This window comes from Hemitrygon akajei, chromosome 16 (assembly GCF_048418815.1).
Source record: "Hemitrygon akajei chromosome 16, sHemAka1.3, whole genome shotgun sequence".
NCBI classification, from domain to species: Eukaryota; Metazoa; Chordata; class Chondrichthyes; order Myliobatiformes; family Dasyatidae; genus Hemitrygon; species Hemitrygon akajei.
This window is the reverse complement of record NC_133139.1, coordinates 61,729,787-61,751,213: the sequence shown is the minus strand read 5'-3', so window position 1 is coordinate 61,751,213 and position 21,427 is coordinate 61,729,787. Positions and strand designations below refer to the sequence as shown.

The window sequence follows — 21,427 nt, the reverse complement described above, 5'->3', positions numbered from 1 at the left end:
GCCTCTATGGACTCTGTGTTTCTTGCTGCCTCAGTAAAGCAGCCAGCATAGTTAAAGACCCCAGGCAGTATATAGGGAGAGGAATAAATAGTCTTATTTTGGGCTGAAGCCCTTTTCATCATGTATGTCAGTGATAATAAACTTGATTTTGAGTCTGATTCTGAGTAGCTCGCTAATCCATTGATTCTGGTAAAAATGACACAAGGATTCATTGGCCTCTTTGCCTACCGAAAAACGCCCTTTAATTTAAGTGGGTGCCAGGAGAATTATGGATAGTTTTTTTGCATGCCATCCATATAAATGATTGCCTGAGTACAACAGGGAAATAATAATGGAATACAAAATAAAGTATTACAGTTACAGAGAAAGTGCAGTGCAAGTAGACAGTAATGAGGTAGATTGTGAGGTCAAGAGTCCATCTTATCTTACATTCAGTAGTCTTATAGCAGCAGGATAGAAACTATCCTTGAGCTTGGTGGTACATGATGTCACTTTGAGGTCCTAATGAGACTAGTGGGATTGGTTTAGATGGGAATAAAAATTGACATGGAGATGATGGGCCGAAGGCAGTGCTGTACAGCTTTATGACTCTTATCATTTAAATGCAAACTACTGTAACTACAACCTTGACATGTCTACTGTCCTAGATGCCAATATATACCTGAGTGAAGTTTGAACCTGCTAACATTTGTATGTCAGAAACAGGATACAGCTTTCTCCTCTGAATTTAGAGACAGCAATCTTTTAGAATTTGAGGATGAAAAGAGATTTTGTAGGAGTGTATAAGTTAAGATTCAGAGATCGAGTGGACAACCAGTCCCTTTTCCCAAGAGGAAAGTGGCTAATACAAGAGGGCAAAGTTTTAAGGTGATTGAAGGAAAGTATGGGGGGATGTCAAGGTAGAACTTTTACACAGACAGTGGTGGCAGAATGAGATGCCCTGCTAGGTGTGGTAGTAGAGGTAGATACATTAGGATGATATAAGAGGCTCTTGATAGGCACAGGGTTGAAATAAAAATGGAGGGCTATGTGGGAGAGAAGGGTGAAATTGATCTTTGAGTAGATTAAAGGGTTGGCACCACATAGTGGGCTGAAGGGTCCATGTTCTATGTTCTAACTGTAAGGAACTTTTCTATAGAATGATTGATTATCAATCCCAAAACCGGACGTAATGGTAGCATAGTGGTTAGCAGGACACTATTGGAGCTCGGGACGTTGGAGTTCTGACTTCAGTCCTGGCATCCTCTGTAATGAGTTTATACATCTTCCCTGTGAAATGCGTGGGCTTCCTCAGGGTGCTCCACTTACCTCTCATGGTCCAAAGGTGTACTGGTTAGTAGGTCAATTGGTCATTGTAAATTATCCCGTGATTAGGCTAGGGTAAAATCGGGGTTTGCTGGGCAGTGCAGCACAAAGGGCTGGAAGGGCCTATTCCACACGGTTTCTCTGAATAAATAACAAGGAGTAAGCCATTTAGGATTGAAAGGATTTTTTTTTACTCAGTGGTTGCAACATTTTTGGAACTCTCTACCTTTGAGGGCAGTGGAGACTCTGTTACTAACTCCTGCCAGAACAAGAGAGATTAGCTTTATTTGTCACATGTACATGAAAACATATAAACCTATGGTGAAATGCATCATTTACATAAAATAAAATCAGCGAGGATTGTGCTGGACTGCCTGCAAGTGTCTCCATGCTTCCAGTGCCAACATAGCATCCCCACAACTCACTAACACTAAGCCATATGCTTTTGGAATGTGGGAAAAAACTGGAGCACCCACACATTCATGCAGCAATGTGGTAGGAATCGAAATTCATTTGGTGATGCCATGCATCTCATGTAAAAAAAATTGCCCTGAAATCTCCTTTAAATATTCCCTACTCACCTTAAAAGCTTTTGTGCTCTGAGGTAAAGATTCTGACTGTCTACCTTATCTATACCCCTCATAATCTTAAAAGTCACCATCAGGTCTTCTCTCAGCCTCTGATACTCTAAGGAGAATTGTCCAATCTTTCCTTAGAGCACATGCCCTCTAATCCAGGCAGCATCCTGGTGAACCTCTTCTGCATCCTCTCCACAGTCTCCACATCTTTCTGGTAATGTTCTGTCCTCTGTGCTCAGTATAACAAAAAAAACCCCCTGAATAATTCTATTTCTCACAGACAGTAGTAATTTTAAAATTAATCATCCCTCCCTCCCTCCCTCCCTAAAACAGAAATAAGAACAGAACTTTGTAAAGGAAATGAAAATGATCTGCTTTATGTTATATAAGAAATAGTGTTTGCAAATTTTATTACAATGTGATCCAATGCAGTCACATTATTTCTGAAATATAAATGACATAAGTGTAGTATAATAGATTGTGGGATATAATCTAGTGGGTAACAAAATGACTGAGACATCATTGATTGATGTTGTAAACTATGTATAATCTCTTCAGAATCCGAATCCGAATGAGGCTTATTGTCACTGATATAAATCATGAAATTTGTTGTTTTGTGGCACCAGTGCAGTGCAGGCATAACAAATTACTATAAGTTTCAATAAAAATAAATAAATGAATATTAGAAAAGAGGAATCGTGAGGTAGTGTTCATGTGTTCACGGATTGTTCAGAAGTCTGATGGCTGAGGGGAAGAAGCTGTTCCGAAAACGTTCCAAAGATGTACAGGCTAGAAGGTTAATATGTCAGATGGGTGTAATTGGGTTGGAAGGGCCTATCACTGTGTTGTACCTCTAAATAAATTAATAAATAAAACATTAAGTTTGCGTCTTTGGGCACCTGTACCTCCCCTCTGATAGTAGAAATGAGAAGAGGGCGTGTCCTGGATGATGAGAAATCGTAGTGATGGATGCCACCTTCTTGGGGCACTGCTTTTGGAAGATGTCCTCGATGGTGGGGAGGGTTGTGCCCATGATGAAGCTGGCTGAATATTCAATCTTCTAAAGCCTCTTATGGTCCTATGCCTTGACACCTCCATACCAGACGGTGATGCAACCAATCAGAATGCTCTCCACAGTGCATTTGTAGAAATTTGTCAGTCTTTGGTGACATACAAAGTTTCCTCAAACTCCCAATGAAATATAGCTGCTGGTGTGCCTTCTTAGTGATTACATAAATATGTTGGGTCCAGGATGGATCCTCTGAGATATTGATATGCAGGAACTTGAAGCTGCTCACCCTTCCCTTTGCTAACTTCACAATGAGGACCTGTGTGTGTTCTCCCAACTTCCCCTTCCTGAAGTCCATAATTAATTCCTTGGTCCTGCTGATGTTGAGTGCAAGGTTGTTGTGACACCATTCAACCTGCCAATCCATCTCACTCCTATATGTCTCCTCATCACCATCTGAAATTCTGCCAACAATAGTGGTATCGTCTGTGAATTTATAGATAGCATTTGAACTATGCCAAGTGCCACAGTTAGGAGTGTAGAGAGGGTAGACCAGTGGGATAAGCACTCATCCTTGAGGTGTGCCTGAGAACCAGAGCTGTTAAAATTTACTGTTATATTTTTCATTTAACTTAGTTATTTCCTGGTGAGAAGCAGGAGTACAAATCTTTGGTTTTAACCAAGTTTTAGTTTTATATAGTAAAAAGAAATTTGTGAAAGATGTAGTTTATTAGTGCTGTTAGTGAATGGTAACCACACAGAATTTATATCAATTTTTCAAAATAAAGATTTAGTGGGAAAAGTTCAGGCCAATTGGACTAAAGTGGATGATCAGCGTGGACTGGTTGGGCTGCAGGGCCTGCATCCACTCTTTCACTCCATTACTGTTATAACCAAACACAGTTTGTACTGAACTCAAATATCATTATGGTATGTTGTATTGGCTTTCATCAATCGTGAAATTGAATTTAGGAGCCGAGAGGTAATGTTGCAGCTATATAGGACCCTGGTCAGACCCCACTTGGAGTACTGTGCTCAGTTCTGGTCACTCACTACAGGATGGATGTGGAAGCCATAGAAAGGGTGCAGAGGAGATTTACAAGGATGTTGCCTGGATTGGGGAGCATGCCTTATGAGAATAGGTTGAGTGAACTCGGCCTTTTCTCCTTGGAGCGAAGGAGGATGAGAGGTGACCTTATAGAGGTGTATAAGATGATGAGAGGCATTGATCGTGTGGATAGTCAGAGGCTTTTTCCCAGGGCTGAAATGGTTGCCACAAAAAACACAGGTTTAAGGTGCTGGGGAGTAGGTACAGAGGAGATATCGGGTAAGTTTTTTTACACAGAGAATGGTGAGTGCATGGAATGGGCTGCCGGCAACGGTGGTGGAGGTGGATACGATAGGCTCTTTTAAGAGGCTTTCAGATAGGTACATGGAGCTTAGTAAAATAGAGGGCTATAGGTAAGCCTAGTAATTTCTAAGGTAGGGACATGTTTGGCACAACTTTGTGGGCCGAAGGGCCTGTATTGTGCTGTCGGTTTTCTATGTTTTCTAACCCTGAATCATTTTTTCACTAATCCTGTAAGAATCCCATTTTATTCTCCCCAACATTCCCACCAATTCTCCTGGATTCTACCCCCTCCTAGACACTAGAGGGAATTTACTGTGGTCTATCAGTCTACCAACCCGCTGGCCTCTCCTGATAACTGAAATGTTCCATTTGACTCTGCAAATCTCTGTGAGACGTCTGGGGAAGTCAAAGACCGATGTCTACTGGTCTGATTCCATGCCCACTGGATGCTGGAGGATGGAGACCTGTCCTGGGGTTAAAGTACTGTGTATGTGCCTGGGAAGGAATGAAGAAGGAACAAGGTTTGTTTTTGCTGCTGCTGTTTGCTTGTTCTGTGATGTTCTGCTGAGCATTGTGGGCATGCTGTATTGGTGTTGGGCTCTTGTGAACAGTCCCTAGCATACCCTCAGATGTGTTGGTTGATAATGAAAACAGCACATTTTATTGTATGCTTTGATGTCTGCGTGAGAAATAAACTTGAATCTTGAGGCTACTGCTGGTAAATGTCCTCTGCATCCTCTTCAGTGCAGTCATATCCTGATTATTTTTCATAAACGTAAGAGATTCTGCAGTTGCAGGAAATCTTGAGTAACACACACAATATGCTGGAGGAACGCAGCAAGTTCGGCACCATCAGTGGAGGGAAGTAAACAGTTGACAATTTGGCCCGAGACCTTACTTCAGGACTGGAAAGAAAGGGGGAAGAAGGAAAGGACCTTACTACTTTCATAGATGCTGCTTGACTTCTTGAGTTCCTCCAGCATTTTGTGTGTCTTACTATATTTCATATTCTTTCTAAACCATGTGAGACCATCAACCACACATTTACATGAATTCTATATTAATCCCACTTTTTATTCCCTTCGCAGATTCTACCAGTCACCCACACACTGGAGGCAATTTACAATAGCCATTAACCCACCACTAACCCATGTCTTCGGGATGATGGAAGAAACCAGGGCACTGGGGGAAACCCACGTGGTCACAGGGTGAATGTTCAGGACACTAACTGTTCCACTTGTACCACCTAATCAAGAGAGCAGCCTCATAAGAACACATGGAAACCAGAGCAGGAGTAGGCCACTTGGCCTCCCCCCTAACATTCGTTGTGATCATGGCTATTGTATCTGGCCTCACCTCTTTTCCATATGTTTCAAAGAACCCTCAGGATCTTGATCTTTCAAATATTTAGCCACCTCCACCATAAATATATCCAGTCACCCAGCCTCCACCACTCCCAGGGGCAGAGAATTACAGAAATCTACTGCTTCTCAAAGGAGAACTGTTAAGTGAACTTTAATGACATTTATAGAAACATAGAACATAGAAAACCTACAGCACAATACAGGCCCTTCAGCTTCCAAAGCTGTGCCGAAAATGCCCTTACCTTAGAACTACATAGGCTTACCCATAGCCCTCTATTTTTCTAAGATCCGTGTACCTGTCCAGGAGTCTCTTAAAAGACCCTATCGTTTTTGCCTCCACCGCCGCCACTGGCAGCCCATTCCACGCACTCACCACTCTCTGTGTGAAAAACTTACCCCTGACATCTCCGTGCCTATTTCCAAGCACCTTAAAACTGTGCCCACTTGTGCTAGCCATTTCAGCTCTGGGAAAAAGCCTCTGACTATTCACACGATCAATGCTTGTCATTATCTCGTACACCTCTATCAGGTCACCACTCATCCTCCGTCGCTCCAAGGAGAAAAGGCTGAGTTCACTCAACCTATTCTCATAAGGCATGCTCCCCAATCCTGGCAACATCCTTGTAAATCTCCTCTGCACCCATTCTATGGTTTCCACATCTTTCCTGTAGTGAGGTGACCAGAATTGAGCACAGTACTCCAAGTGGGGTCTGATCAGAGTCCTATATAGCTGCAACATTACCTCACGGCTCCTAAATTCAATTCCACAGTTGATGAAGGCCAATGCACCGTATGCCTTCTTAACCACAGAGTCAACCTACATAACAGCTTTGAGTGTCCTATGGACTTGGACCCCAGATCCCTCTGATCTTCCACACTGCCAAGAGTCTTGTATTTAATGCTATATTCTGCCATCATATTTGACCTACCAAAATGAATCACCTCACATTTATCTGGGTTGAACTCCATCTGCCACTCTCAGCCTCATTTTGCATCCTATATATAACTATAACCTCTGACAGCCCTCCACACTATCCACAACACCGCCAACCTTTGTGTCATCAGCAAATTTACTAACCCATCCCTCCACTTCCTCATCCAGGTCATTTATAAAAATCACAAAGAGCAGGGGTCCCGGAACAGATCCCTGAGGCACACCACTGGTCACCGGCCACCATGCAGAGTATAGCCCGTCTACCACCACTCTTTGCCTTCTGTGGGCAAGCCAGTTCTGGATCCACAAAGCAATGACACTTTGGATGCCATGCCTCCTTACTTTCTCAATAAGCCTTGCATGGAGTACCTTATCAAATGCCTTGCTGAAATCCATATACACTACATCTACTGCTCTTCCTTCATCAATGTGTTTAGTCACATCCTCAAAAAATTCAATCAGGCTTGTAAGACACAACCTGCCTTTGACAAAGCCATGCTGACTATTCCTAATCATATTATGTCTCTCTAAATGTTCATAAATCCTGCTTCTCAGGAACTTTTCCATCAGTTTACCGACCACTGACGTAAGACTCACTGGTCTATAATTTCCTGGGCTATCCCTACTCCCTTTCTTGAATAAGGGAACAACATCCACAACCCTCCAATCCTCTGGAACCTCTCCCATCCTCATTGATGATGCAAAGGTCATCACCAGAGGCTCAGCAATCTCCTTCCTTGCTTCCAACAGTAGCCTGGGGTACTTCCCATCCTGTCCCAGTGACTTATCCAACTTGATGCTTTCCAAAAGCTCCAGCACATCCTCTTTCTTAATATCTACATGCTCAAGCTTTTCAGTCTGCTGCAAGTCATCCCTACAATCGCTTAGATCCTTTTTCCGTAAGGAATACTGAAGCAAATTATTCATTAAGTACCTCTGCCATCTCCTCTGGTTCCATACACACTTTTCCACTGTCACACTTAATTGGTCCTGTTCTTTCACGTCTTATCCTCTTGCTCTTCACATAATTGTAGAATGCCTTGGGGTTTTCCTTAATCCTGTCTGCCAAGGCCTTCTCATGGTCCCTTCTGGCTCTCTTAATTTCAATCTTGAACACCTTCCTGCTAGTTATACCCTGCTTATACACTTAGTGGCCACTTTATTACGTACCTCCTGTCAGCTTGAAGCAGTCTGGCCATTCTCCTCCTCTGATCTTTTCCATTAACAAGGCATTTTCACCCACAGAACTGTTGCTCACTGTTTTTTTTGTATGTTGCACCATAGAGACCATTGTGTGTGCAAATCCCAGGTGATCAGCAGTTTCTGAGCTACTCAAACCACTCCATCTGGCACCAACAATCATCTCACGGTCAAAGTCACTTAGATCACATTTCTTCCCCATTCTGATGTTTTGTCTGAACCACAATTGAACTTCTTGTCAATGTCTTCATGCTTTTATACATTGAGTTGCTGCCACATGATTGGCTGATTAGAGATTTGCTTTCACGAGTAGGTTTACAGGTGTACTTAATGAAGTGGCCACTGAGTGATGATAAACTGAAATTTGAAATAAGTTCAGAGTAAACTTATTATCAAAATACATGTAATGTATGTTACCATATGCTACCCTAAGATTCATTTACCAGGAGAAATAAAAACAATACAATTAGAATCTACAAAAACCATACATAAACAAGGGTAGGCAAATAATTTAAAATGAACAGTTTCTTATTTCGCTGCTACATCCCTTTTATTGCAATTCTCCAGCTAGTGAAAACCTCAGTAAATGGGGATTGCTTTAGGTGCTAAATCCCTTTGTTGTCAGATTGTAACGTAAACTCGTTTCCCCTCCTGTGCATATTTCAATAAAACAACAGCATGACTTGTGAAATCTGCAAACTCCTCTAACAAGTGCAAGTCCCCTGCATGTGTATTACACTAAAATCATGGAAATAAGATGTCAAATCACAGAAGGATCTCAACGTATTGTTCACAAAATTGGTGCACAAGCAGAACCCATTAGCTAGAGAAACCGTTCCTCAATTGTGCTTATAGAGAAAATTTTTTGACGCAAACAAACAGCCAAAATTAACTGATTTTGCAGAACACTGATTAAAAATGGAAACACCTACAGAAAAAGGTTAATGCAGCCAGTCCTCCACAGGCAAAGAGCTCCCCACCATCGATCGCATTTATATGGAGCGCTGCCACAGAAAGCAGTATCCAACATCAAGGATTCCCACCAGCTAGGTTATGCTCTCTGCTCACTACTAACGACTAACCATAAGACATAGGAGCAGAATTAGGCCAACTGGCCCATTGAGTCTGCTCCACCATTCAATCGTGGCTGATACTTCTTTTACCTCCTCCTCAACTCCAGTTCCTGGCCTTCTCCCCATAACCTTTGATGCCATGTTCAATCAAGAACCTATCAAGTTCTGTCTTTAATATACCCAACAACCTGGCCTCCACAGCTGCATGTGGCAACAAATTCACCACCCTTTGGCTATAGAAATTTTTCTGCATCTCTGTTTTGAAAGGGCGCCCCTCTATTCTGAGGCTGTGCCTTCTTCTCCTAGACTCTCCCACCATGGGAAACATCCTTTTCACATCTACTCTGCCTAGGCCTTTCAACATTCGAAAGGTTTCAATCAAATCCCCCTTCATCCTTATGAATTCCAGCGAGTACAGACCCAGAGCCATCAAATGTATGACAACCCTTTCATTCCTGGAATCATCCTTGTGAACCTCCTCTGGATCCTCTCCAATGCCAGCACATCCCTTCTAAGATGAGGGGCCCAAAACGGCCTTATAAAGCTTCAGCACTACATCTCTGCTCTTGTATTCAAGGCTTCTTGAAATGAATGCTAACATGGTGTTTGCCTTCCTCACCCCTGACTCAACCTGCAAGTTGACCTTCAAGGTGTCCCGCACAAGGACTCCCAAGTCCCTCTGCATCTCAGATTTCAGGAATTTCTCCCCGTTTAGAAAATAGTCGGCACATTTATTTCTACTACCAAAGTGCATGACCAACATTGTATTTCATTTGCTACTTTCTTGCACATTCTTCTAATCTGTTTAAATCTTTCTGCATCCTACCTGTTTTCTCAATACTACCCGCCCCTCCACCAATCTTCGTATCATCTGCAAACTTGGCAACAAAGCCATCTATTCTATCATCTAAATCATTTAAATATAACATCGGGCAGGAGGTACAGTACCAGGTTCAGGAACAGTTATTACCCTCAACCATCAGTCTTCTGAACCAGCACAGATAACTTAAATCTGAACTGATTCCACAACCTACAGACTCACTTTCAAGGACTCTACAACTCAGTTTCTCAGTATTATTTATTTTATATTTGCACAATTTTCTTCTTTTGCAAATTGTTTGTCAGTATTTATGTATAGTTTTTCATAAGTTCTATTATATTTTCCTGTAAATGCCTGCAAAAAAATGAATGCCAAATTAGTATATGGTAACAAATATATACTTTGATAATAAATTTACTTGGACTTTGACTTTGACAATGTTATTGCCTCACAAGAATCCTACTGCATGCAACATGGTTAGGGAAATTTTTATTTAAAAATCACACCAACAATCACTTCAAAATTTACTTTGACTAAAAATGTCTCAAAATGTAATAGTCAAATAAACCCCTATGTTATAAGCACAACAACCCATTCCATTCTTCCTGATCTTCAATACTCCCTGTCATTGTTACTGAGCTCTCTATGATTAGGTTCTACACACAGGGGACCCCTACAGTTTGGCCATCCATTATGTGAAACTTCATTGTTGTGAAATTAACAAATCACTGCCAAAACATTTGGGATATGGAATAAAATGAGTTCTCACGGAATGCAAAAGAAAAGTAAATAAATAAACACAAAGAGCAAACACGAGGAAATCTGCAGATGCTGGAAATTTAGCTGTAAATAAACACAAAATTTACTTTATTTCATTTCCACTTCTTGTAGTGGATATTTTTCACTTTATGATAAATGGTGATACAGGCCGTTTTCTTGGAACGCAACTTTCCCATAATACGGGGGTCATCTGGGGTGTCATGATAGCGTAGCGGTTAGCATAATGCTTTACAGCACTACAGATTGGGGTTTAATTTGATGCTGCCTGTAAGGAATTTGTGTTTCAGTGTTTCAATGTGCATTATAAATAAAGCTAATCTTTAAAAATCTGACGTACTGTCTGTGAGCTTCTTACCAAAAATGTACAGAGATACATATTAATTCACATGACACAAAGGTGGAAAGAACAGTGGAACATGGAAAGGAGGTAAGTACAGGGGACGTCAGAGGTAATTTCTTTACGCAGAGAGTGGGTGTGTGGAATGCCCTGCCAGAGAGACAGATACATCAGGGACACTTAAGAAACTCCTAGATAGGTATGTGGATGAAAGAAAAATGAAGGGCTATTTAGGATGGGTTCTGGAGTGCATGGGGTGTCTAGGGAGGAGTAGCACCTCTGGTGAACGAGCTTGTTGTGTCTATTCTGGGACAACTCACTAACCTTTGGGCCCCACTAGGCACTGAGCTCTAAGTCGCCATATTTAAGTGACAGTGGCTGCACCCTGGTATGCCACTTAAACAGGTGGGCTAAACCAGGTAAGGTAGCCAACGGGCCTCATACGCAGGTGATTTAGGGACGTGCCTGTCCCAGCATGTGAAGTCAGCTCTGGTGGACAAGGCCATATGCTCGACTAAGGTAGAATGTGACACCAGGGTTTGCTTCAGACTGTGGGAGAGATTCTTGGATCTCACTGGACAGCTACTGTCCATCTTAAGTTGGGCAGCCCCAGTCAAAAAGGTGCTGCCCAGCCAAGGACTGCTTTCCTGACTAGGTGCATGGGGATTCAGTATTATCTGAACTGCAGACTAACAATGCTGCACTAGGCAAGCAACACAACAAAGTACTAAAACTATGATGACTGGCCTCTCTGATAACCTCCAAGACATCAGTGATTTTGGACTTCCTCAACTCCTGTCTGAAGAGTTCAAGGCATTTATGGAATCAAATGTTATTTAGCACATCAAGTCAGCACCATATTATCCGGCTGTAAATGGCCTTACTGAATGATTCGTACAATGAAACAAGTCCTCAAAACTTCAGTGGGAAGTGGATCCCTCAGCCAGCATCTTAGCCATTTCTTGTTGACATACAACAGATCTCACGCCACCACCAAAACAGCTCCAGCCACTGCACTGATGAAAAAGATGCCTTCACACCAGTCTCGACCTGCTTAGACTCCCAAACACAAAGCAGATTGTGCTAAATGAACAGAAAACCCAAATGTAGACCTGCAAATGCACATTACAGAACTGTCACAGCAGGAGAGAGAGAGTACTTGCCTGGAACTACATCTTTGGAACAAAGTGGGTACCTGTGATGGTGGTGGCACAAACTGGTCCTGTGTCATACACAGTGGAAACTAGTGACCACATTTGGAGAAGACATGTTGATCAGCTGTTGCCCACTTCTGAGGCAACTGAAAACCAACAGAAACTGACCAATCCAGATCCAGTTGTAGAAATGGGACAGGATTCTGAGACAATGAAACAGCCTATGCTTCCCCATTACCTGTGCTTTATGAGGTGCCCTGCAATAACAATGCAGTACCCAGGTGAAGAGATAAAGTGACTTTGGAATCGTCCCCTCGTCATCAGTACTCTCACCGGAACAGGCGGCCTCCAGAAGGATCGAATCTCTAGTTTAGTGATTAACCCACAGCACATGAGGCAGAATAATCCCCAGGGTTATGTCTGGGACTAGAACAGTCTACCCTCTTTCCCCAGTTTAGAAAAAAAGTACTTTTTGTTGTTGGTTAAATTTGATGATAATTCCATTGAATGTTAATAGTTCAGCAGCCCTTCTGTGTATGGAAAGGGGGAGAAACCGTTAAAGTAAGCGGACAGGGATATGTTATATGTTTGTGTATATTTTGACCCTTATGGGTTTCTCTCAAGCTTCCCTGTGTGTTGCGTACTGAATGTAATGTGACAGGGCATTCTGACGAGAAGACTTACAAGCAAAATAAACAGCTGCATGCTTTTTCCTTACCTCTCCGTCTCTCTTGTGTGTTATTCACGGTCACCCAGCTTCCCAGTACCACAGACATAACAATAGCTGCTGACAAACAAGGCTACCTCCTTGCCTTCATGTGTGGCTTAGCTACAAAGCCCAGATGAACTGTTTCTTCTGACAGGAGAAGGAGCAAAGGCGGGTGGCTGGTGCCTGGAAACCCATCACTTCAGGCAGATGAGGTTCATCAGGCATGGTTGGAAGCTCATTCAGGAGAAGGAAAACGCTGATTTCAAACCTCTACTACCTTGCGGCTATACCCACCAATGGGGAAGGCTTCAGGAGTAAATCCAGAGGAAAAATATGGAGCTGGAATCCCTAAGGCAGTCCCACGTTGAGTTCAGCGCTGACTGGCAACTCCTGCGGCACCACTGGTGCAAAACTATCAGTCTCTTCTATTTCTTCGGATTGATTAGCTGTGTGGAGAGGGGGAGCCTGTTGCATGGGCAACAGCTAGCACTCCATATCATACTGCCCTGGCTTGCATATCTAACGAGCTTGGATGCAACTTCCATGGTGGACTCTGACCAACAGAAGCCTCATCAAGAGAGTTCACATGTAGATAGCCAACCTCCAGGGAATGTGTCTGGCTGATTTGGGCACACCAAAGGAGAAAGACTACATCTTTTTCTGCATGAGATCTGGCATGGGAAGGGCCCTGACAAGCCCAGAGAGCATGGAGAGGGCTATGCAGTGAGGAGCACATTGCTGAAGATGGTGGAACCAGGCAACAATGTATCTTTAGTGATTCCTTATGCCTCACCTCAACGCCACCAAAGGTCCAGTTAATCTTGTCTGTGAGTATGCTCCCACGCTGTGCTCCCCATTTGAGGAAAATGATGAGTTTTATAAGAATATTGTAGCCGCCATCAGGAATACCCCCAGCAAGGAACATCTTGTTCTCCTAATCTATGTATCACAAACTGATACTTCCAAACCAAGTTTCATCATAAGGTTTTCTGGAGACACCCTCACTCCACACACTGGCACCAGCTAGACTCGATCCTGGTCAGGTGATCCTTCCTTGGCAGTGTAGTGCAGACTGTGACACAGACCACTCACTGGTGTGTTGCAAGATTAGATTGCAGTCAAAGAAATTCCATTGTGCTAAACAAGAAGGGAATCCTTGCATTGACATCAGCAAAGTGTCTCACCCGGACCTACTGGAGCAGTTTGCTGAGCCCTTTGAGAAAGAATGAGTGCCTGGCAGCCTGGAAACCCGTCACTGAGAAATGGGAACTTCTGCAGAATACCATCGACAACACAATCTTAGTTACCTTTGGGAAGAAAACTTCAAAAGTAAATGACTGGTTCGAAGCCAAATCCAATGAGATAAACCCCCCATCATTGAAGCCAAATCTACTGCATTAGCCAAATGTAAGCATTGGCCAGCTGCGAGGAGCCTACAGATCTTCAGGGTTGCTAGAATAAAGTGTAGCAGACTGACAGGTTCTTTGCTAATGAGTACTAGATATAGCTTAGTGAAGACATCCAGAGCACAACACTCAGGCAATATTAAGAGTATGTTTGATGACATCTAGTAAGCCCTTGATCCCTTTCAGAGCAAGATGGCTCCCCTGAAATCCATCAATAGGGACATAAACACAGACAGGGACAAACAGATGGGAAGACCAGAGTGAATACTGTCATCAGTCTTGGATACCATTCAGTGCCTGCTGACAATGGAATAACTGGATGCAGAACTGACACTAGAGAAGCTCAGCAAGGCAATCAGCAGTTTGGCCTCAGGGAAGACACTGGACAAACTCTTTGCCCAAGTCTTCTTGGTCCACTGACTGAAGTTGGCGGAATTTGTCTACCAGAGTTATAAAATAGTGTCTGTGCCAGAAGGTCAACTGTGGACATAATTTTCTCTCTCCAGCAACTCCAGGAGAAGTACAGAGAACAAAAGAAGCCCCTCTGTGTTGTGTTTATTGATCTCACCAATGTATTTGACTTGGTCAGCAGCGGCAGACTCTTTCAGATCCTCTCTGAGGTAGGCTGCTCGCCAAGATCAAACCCTTCCACAACAACATAAAGAGGACTGTGCAGTACAACAGCAGCTCTTTGGAGCACTTTGACATAAACAATGGCATCAAACAAGGCTGTGTTCTTGTCCAAACACTTTTCGGGATCTTCTTTGCCATTCTCCCTAGGCAAGCACTTGTCACTGCAAGAGAGGGGATCTACCTCCACACTAGATCAGATGGAAGGCTTTTTATCCTCGCCCACCTTAGAGCCAAAACCAAAGTGGATGAGGCTATGATCAGAAATGTGCTGTTTGCTGACACTGCAGCAGTTGCAACCCACACTCTGCAGCAAATTCAGAGCTTGATGGGTCGCTTCTTCCAGGCCTTCAAGGAATTAGGTCTGACTATCAGCCTGAAAAAGACAAACATCCTGGGACAAGACGTGGAGGCACCACCAGTCACTGCCATTGATAATGACAAACTGGATGGTGTTTATCACTTCACATACCTGAAGTCCATCATCAGTGAGAAATCGGAAAATGCATCAGGAAGGCTAAACAATTCTTGCCTGCCTTACAAGACTGGGAAAACTCTAAACACTCAGTCAAAACAAAGTTGGTAGTGTACAATGCTTGTGTTACCAGCACACTGCTGTATGACAGTGAGACACGGACTACATACACTAAGCATGAGAGAATGCTTACACCTTCCACTTCGTCACATCTTTGTCATCTCCGAGAGAGACAGAGTAACCAATGCTGAAATTCCCTCTTGTGCCAGACTCCCTAGTGTGTACACCCTGCTCGGGCTGCGCTGGCTGGACCATGTCTGCTGCATGCAGGATGGCCACATCCCAAAACACATCTTCATGTGAACTGGCTTCAGGCAAGAAAACAGTTCATCACTTGCAACTGCTCTACAAGGATGTCCGCAAGTGGGAGTTGAAGGTGCTGGACATGAACACTGAGTCCAGAGAGGAACTTGCAGCCAACTGCACCAGGTAGAGAAGTGCCCTGAAACAGCCAGTCAGGCGACAAAAGTTCCTGAAAGCAGCAGAAGACAAACAGGCAGAAAGGAACGCTGCTGCTCCAACAGGGCTGCAACCTTTGTAACAGACTTTTTCACTCTCGCATTGGTCTCGTCAGCCACAGACTGCGCTGCATGAACAACATAGACAGCTAGGATGCAGCATCCATGCTTGACCGATGGATGGCCACCTGATTGACAGGTTCTTGATCAGACAGGGCATCAAAGGTTACAGAGAGAAGGCAGGAGAATGGGGTTGAGAGAGGTAATAAATCTACCAAGATGGAATGGCAGAGCTGACTTGATGGGCCAAATGAACAATTCTGATCTTATAGTCTTATGGTTTAAAACCCTTGCCACTTTGCTCTCTTGGAACTTGAAAGATTGTTTTACATTCTATCATATCAAAACATAAGTATATTGACATATAAATGAAAAAGCAATAACAGAATGCAGAATATAATGTTACGATTACAAAGACATTAAGATGCAAGGGTACGTTGAGGAAAATTGTGAAGTTAAGAGATCACCTTCAACATAGAAGAGGTCCGTTCAATATTCTTATAACAGCTGTCCTTGTGGCCGGTTGTACGAGCTTTCAAGAGGTCTAGTGTTTGCTACAATGAGCAACAATGAGATGTCCATGAGTAAATAACACATTTTTTGCCTGATCTTTGAGGCTTTGTGAGCATTGATGATGTCTTTTTATATGGTGGTGAATATCCTGGGCCACATTGAATGAGATTTGGACCAAGGAGGAAAGCAAGGAGTTTGTCAGAGAAGCAGACAGCCCTTCCTTTACCAGTACATTTATGTAACAATGTAGTTTCAACCATTCACTTGGCCTTTTTCCACATGTAAGAACTTTTTAAAAATGGCGTTTGTCCACATTTTGTTAGCACAATGACAATTTAATATACAAATTTTTACTACAAACTTCTTTTTTGAATTGTCGGTTATTCACAAAATATAGAATAAGATTTTATGTCGAGATTTTTTTTGAAAAGAAATGTAGCATAATTTCCTGTCTGCTGTAAAAAGCAATGCAATAGAACTTCCTGTCTACCACAGGAAATGGTGTAGGTTTTTTTTGGTAGTTGGCAGAAAATGGCTTCCTCCCATCACTTTGGCAGGTATATGGTTATGGAACTGATTTCACAGATTTATGCTTCTTTCAGAAAGTCACCCAGTTTATTTGCAATTGAAGTAAAATAACAGTGTTTCATTTATGTTGTTAATGTTGCAAATAACTTAATTTGGCTTGGGTTGCATTTGGAATACAGATGTTGTGGTTTAATCCTGAAAGAATTTTCTGAGCAAGTAGTAGAATTTTGATGAGCTTGATAAACATACAAGTCCTGGGATTGCTGACGGAAGCCTTACGAATTAGTCGTGTGAACTATAGCTCAATCTTACTTCTGAGTCTGAAGGTCATGGTTCACCTTGGATGTTATAATAACTGGTGTTTCTGTTTGCTCTCTCAGGTGGTTGTAAAAGACTAAACACGTCAGAGTGGCTCAGTGGTGCATCTGGTAGAGTAGCTGCCTCACATGTCAATGACAAATACACCTCAGTGACCCACCTGTGATCTTGTCACGAACGAGTTTGCAGGATTCAATCTCCCCAATGCTGCCAAACAGGCTCTTGAACTCTTCCTGTGTCATGTTCTGTGGTAGATAGTTGACGATGAGGTTAGTCTTGCTGTCATCGGAAGGCCCAGCCATCATTGGTATGGAGCAGTTTGTGCTGTTCAGGGAAGGGCCATTGGATGTGTTGTTGCTTGTAGGACCATTTGCCACCTGAGTTTCCATGGTGCTGAGTATCTGCTAAAGTAGAAAGACAAAAGCCATGAGTTGAGGCAAAAGCCATGAACAAGCTAATTTTTTTAAAGTGATTGGGGTGCTTCTTGTGGTAAAGAGAATGGAACAAAATTAGTGGCCAATATCAGGAGTGTGCACAAGGCCATATGTAGTAAATCACTTAGCGTGATGTTATTACGGCTTGGGGCATTGGAGTTTGGAGTTCAGTTCTGCTGTCCTCTGTTCGGAGTTTGGGCATTCTCCCCATGGAATGTGTGTGTTTTCTCCAGGTGCTCCTGTTTCCTCCCACTGTCCAAAGATGTACCGGTTAGTAGGGTTAATTGATCATTGTAAATTGTCCCATGATCAGGTTAAGATTAAATTAAAAGTTGGTGGGGGTTGCTGAGCAGCTTGGCTTGAAGGACCAGAAAGACCTGTTACTCTAAATAAATACATACAATTAATAAGACGGGGGCAAAATTAGGCCATGGAATCTGCTCCGACATTCCAACTGGAACCAGTCTGGCAAGGCTATGTTACAAAACAAATATGCTCTTCATTGTGGTAGAGAGAGCAAAACTATACACAGGACTGTTCTTGGCTTTCTAGGTATTTGTAGTGCCTGATGATCGTTGCCTATTTTTATAGATGGACCATAGAGAGAATCTTACTTGGATGCATCACAGTTTAGTGTGGCAACTGCTCTGCCCTTGACCACAAGAAACTTAAGAAGCTGTGGATGTAGTTTAGTCTATCAGCTTGGTCTACACTTCCATTGCCTTGGGATAGTAAACAAAATGATCAAGGACCTGATCATTCTTCCTTCTCCCCCTCCCATCAGGCAGAAAACGCCAAAGCTTGACAACATGCACTACCAGGCTTAAGCACGGCTTATAAAAAAAACAATTGAACAGATCTCTTGTTAAATAAAGATGAGCACTGATCTCCCAGTCTACCTTGTCACAAGCCTTGTACTTTGTCTACCTGCAATGCACTTCCTCTGTAATTGTAACACTATATTGTGCATTCTACTATCTCAATGTACATATATGTACTTCGATAATAAATTTACTTTGAACTTAGAAATAAAAGCTTTTCACTGTATTTCGGTATGTGACACTAATTTACAAATTTCCAGTAACACTTCAGTAATCCAGGATTTTTGGATTTGCTTGGCAAATAAAGCAGTGTTTAACATCAAATACTATCAATACCTGCACCTAGCATGTGCCACCATTTCACATGGGAAGGCTCTGTGGCTATGTGTGTTTGAGAGACCCTGAGGGACTGTTTATTGTCGCCGGTGATTTTAACCACGCGAACCTTAAGTCAGTGCTCCCCAAATTCCATCAGTATGTGGACTTTGCAACGGGGGGGAGAACGTGTTGGACCTGGTTTACACAAACATCCCCGACGCGTACTGAGCAGAGCCCCGCCCCCACCTCGGTTACTCAGACCACATCTCTCTTATGCTAATCCCAGCATACAGACCGCTCATCAGATGCTTCAGACCAGTTCAGAAGCAGGTGAAAACCTGGCCAGCAGGAGCCATCTCTGCTCTTCAAGACTGCTTTGAGCACACTGACTGGCACATGTTCAGGGAGGCTGCAACCGATGGCGACTCTACCAACTGAGAGGAGTACACGGTATCAGTGACCAGCTACATCAGCAAGCGCATTGATGGTGTTATTCTGTCCAAGACCATCACTATACGCGCTAACCAGAAGCCATGGATGACTGCGGAGGTGCGTGCGCTGCTGAGGACCCGCGACTCCGCCTTCAGAGCAGGCGACAAGGCAGCCCTAACAACAGCAAGAGCCATCAGAGAGGCAAAGCGTGCACACGCCCAGCGAATCCACAGTAACTTCCAGGACAGCGGCAACACGTATGTGGAAGGGCATCCAGGACATCACCAATTACAGGACAACATCACCTGACTGTGAGGGTGATGCCTCCCTCCTAGATGTGCTGAATAACCTCTACGCCCGTTTTGAGGCGGAAAATGATGTGGCGGCGAGGAAGTCCATCCCTCCTACAGATGACTGGGTGTTGTGTCTCACCGTGGCCGATGTGAGAAGAACCCTGTGCAGGGTCAACCCATGGAAGGCTGCTGGACCAGACAACATTCTTGGTAGAGTGCTCAGAGGATGTACAGACCAGCTAGCAGATGTTCTCACTAACATCTTCAACATCTCCCTGAGCAGTAGCACCGTTCCAACATGCTTCAAGGCTGCAGCCATCGTCCCCATGCCGAAGAAGTCTTCAGTGTCCTGCCTAAATGACTACCGTCCCATTGCACTTACATCCATCACCATGAAGTGTTTTGAGAGGCTCGTCATGAGGCATATCAAGACCCTGCTGCCCCCCTCACTGGACCCCTTGCAGCTCGTGTACCGTCCCAACTGCTTAACAGATGACACCATTGCCACCACCCTCCACCTGGCCCTAACCCACCTGGACAAAAAAGACACAAATGTTCGGATGCTGTTCATAGACTTCAGTTCAACATTCAACACAATCATCCCTCAGAAACTGATTGGAAAGCTGAGCCTACTGGGCCTGAACACTTCCCTCTGCAACTGGATCCTAGACTTCCTGACTGGGAGACCTCAGTCAGTCCGGATCGGGAGCAGCATCTCCAACACCATCACACTGAGCACTGGGGCCCCCCAGGGCTGTGTGCTCAGTCCACTGCTGTTCACTCTGCTGACCCACGACTGTGCTGCAACACACAGCTCGAACCACATCATCAAGTTCGCCAATAACACGACCGTGGTGGGTCTCATCAGCAAGAACGACGAGTCAGCTTACAGAGAGGAGGTACAGCAGCTAACGGACTGGTGCAGAGCCAACAACCTGTCTCTGAATGTGAACCAAACAAAAGAGATGGTTGTTGACTTCAGGAGGGCATGAAGTGACCACTCCCCACTGAACATTGACGGCTCCTCGGTAGAGATCGTTAAGAGCACCAAATTTCTTGGTGTTCACCTGGTCCATAGCAAAGAAAGCACCATCTCAGATTGCAAGACCCTGCAGCGGATAGTGAGGTCAGCTGAGAAGATCATCGGGGTCTCTCTTCCCCCCATTATGGACATTTACACTACACGCTCCATCCGCAAAGCAAACAGGATTATGAAGGACCCCACGCACCCCTCATACAATCTCTTCTCCCTCCTGCCATCTGAGAAAAGCCACCAAAGCATTCGGGCTCTCACGACCAGACTATATAACAGTTTCTTCCCCCAAGCTATCAGACTCCTCAATACCCAGAGCCTGGACTGACACGTACTTACTGCCCTATTGTCTTGTTTATTATTTATTGTAATGTCTGCACTGTTTTGTGCACTTTATGCAGTCCTGGGTAGGTCTGTAGTCTAGTGTAGTTTTTTCTGTGTTGTTTTTTACGTAGTTTAGTCTAGTTTTTGTACTGTGTCATGTAACACCATGGTCCTGAAAAAACGTTGTCTCATTTTTCCTATGTACTGTACTAGCAGTAATGGTCAAAATGACAATAAAAGTGACTTGACTTGAATTTATTTGATGAAGGTAGGACTGGGAGAGGAATATAACTGTGATATGACATGTACTATTACTTTGGTGAACAGCTAACACAGGAGCACAGGGCTAAGTGGCCTCTCTCTTTGCTGTAAGATTGAATGGTTACTTTAAAGTTGCCTGGGTCTGATTATTTCACTTGTAAGGGGAATGACATTGACCTGAGGTTGACTTCCAGCTGTCTAAAGTACTTAGCTTGTCTTTCACAGAATTGTCATCAAATCTGATGGACTCAGAGTTCATGAAATGAGTAGCTGAACCACATGTACTGCTAAAGATACAGGTTCCATTCCTGGTTTTTAACTTTATCTCAGCCAAACCGAGGGGAGAAGGGAGGGGCAATTGCTCCAATGCCCCTGGAATAAAGAAGGGAAAAACAGCCAGGGTTTCGGCTGCTGTTCCTGCCAACTGACTTTGCTACAAAAGAAGCACT

General features: G+C 43.5%; 1 protein-coding gene across 6 annotated transcripts in view; it reads right to left on the bottom strand.

The window, feature by feature from the left end:
• LOC140740105 (ELAV-like protein 2) overlaps positions 1-21,427 on the bottom strand; it is a 213,413-nt gene that overhangs the window by 46,400 nt on the left and 145,586 nt on the right. For 5 of the 6 annotated variants that reach the window (XM_073069000.1, XM_073069001.1, XM_073069005.1 and 2 more), the window contains exon 2: positions 17,223-17,466. In XM_073069000.1, the coding sequence (XP_072925101.1) occupies positions 17,223-17,466 (244 nt within the window). The remainder of the gene's footprint in view (positions 1-17,222; positions 17,467-21,427) is intronic. The other variant, XM_073069006.1, reaches the window with a different exon arrangement.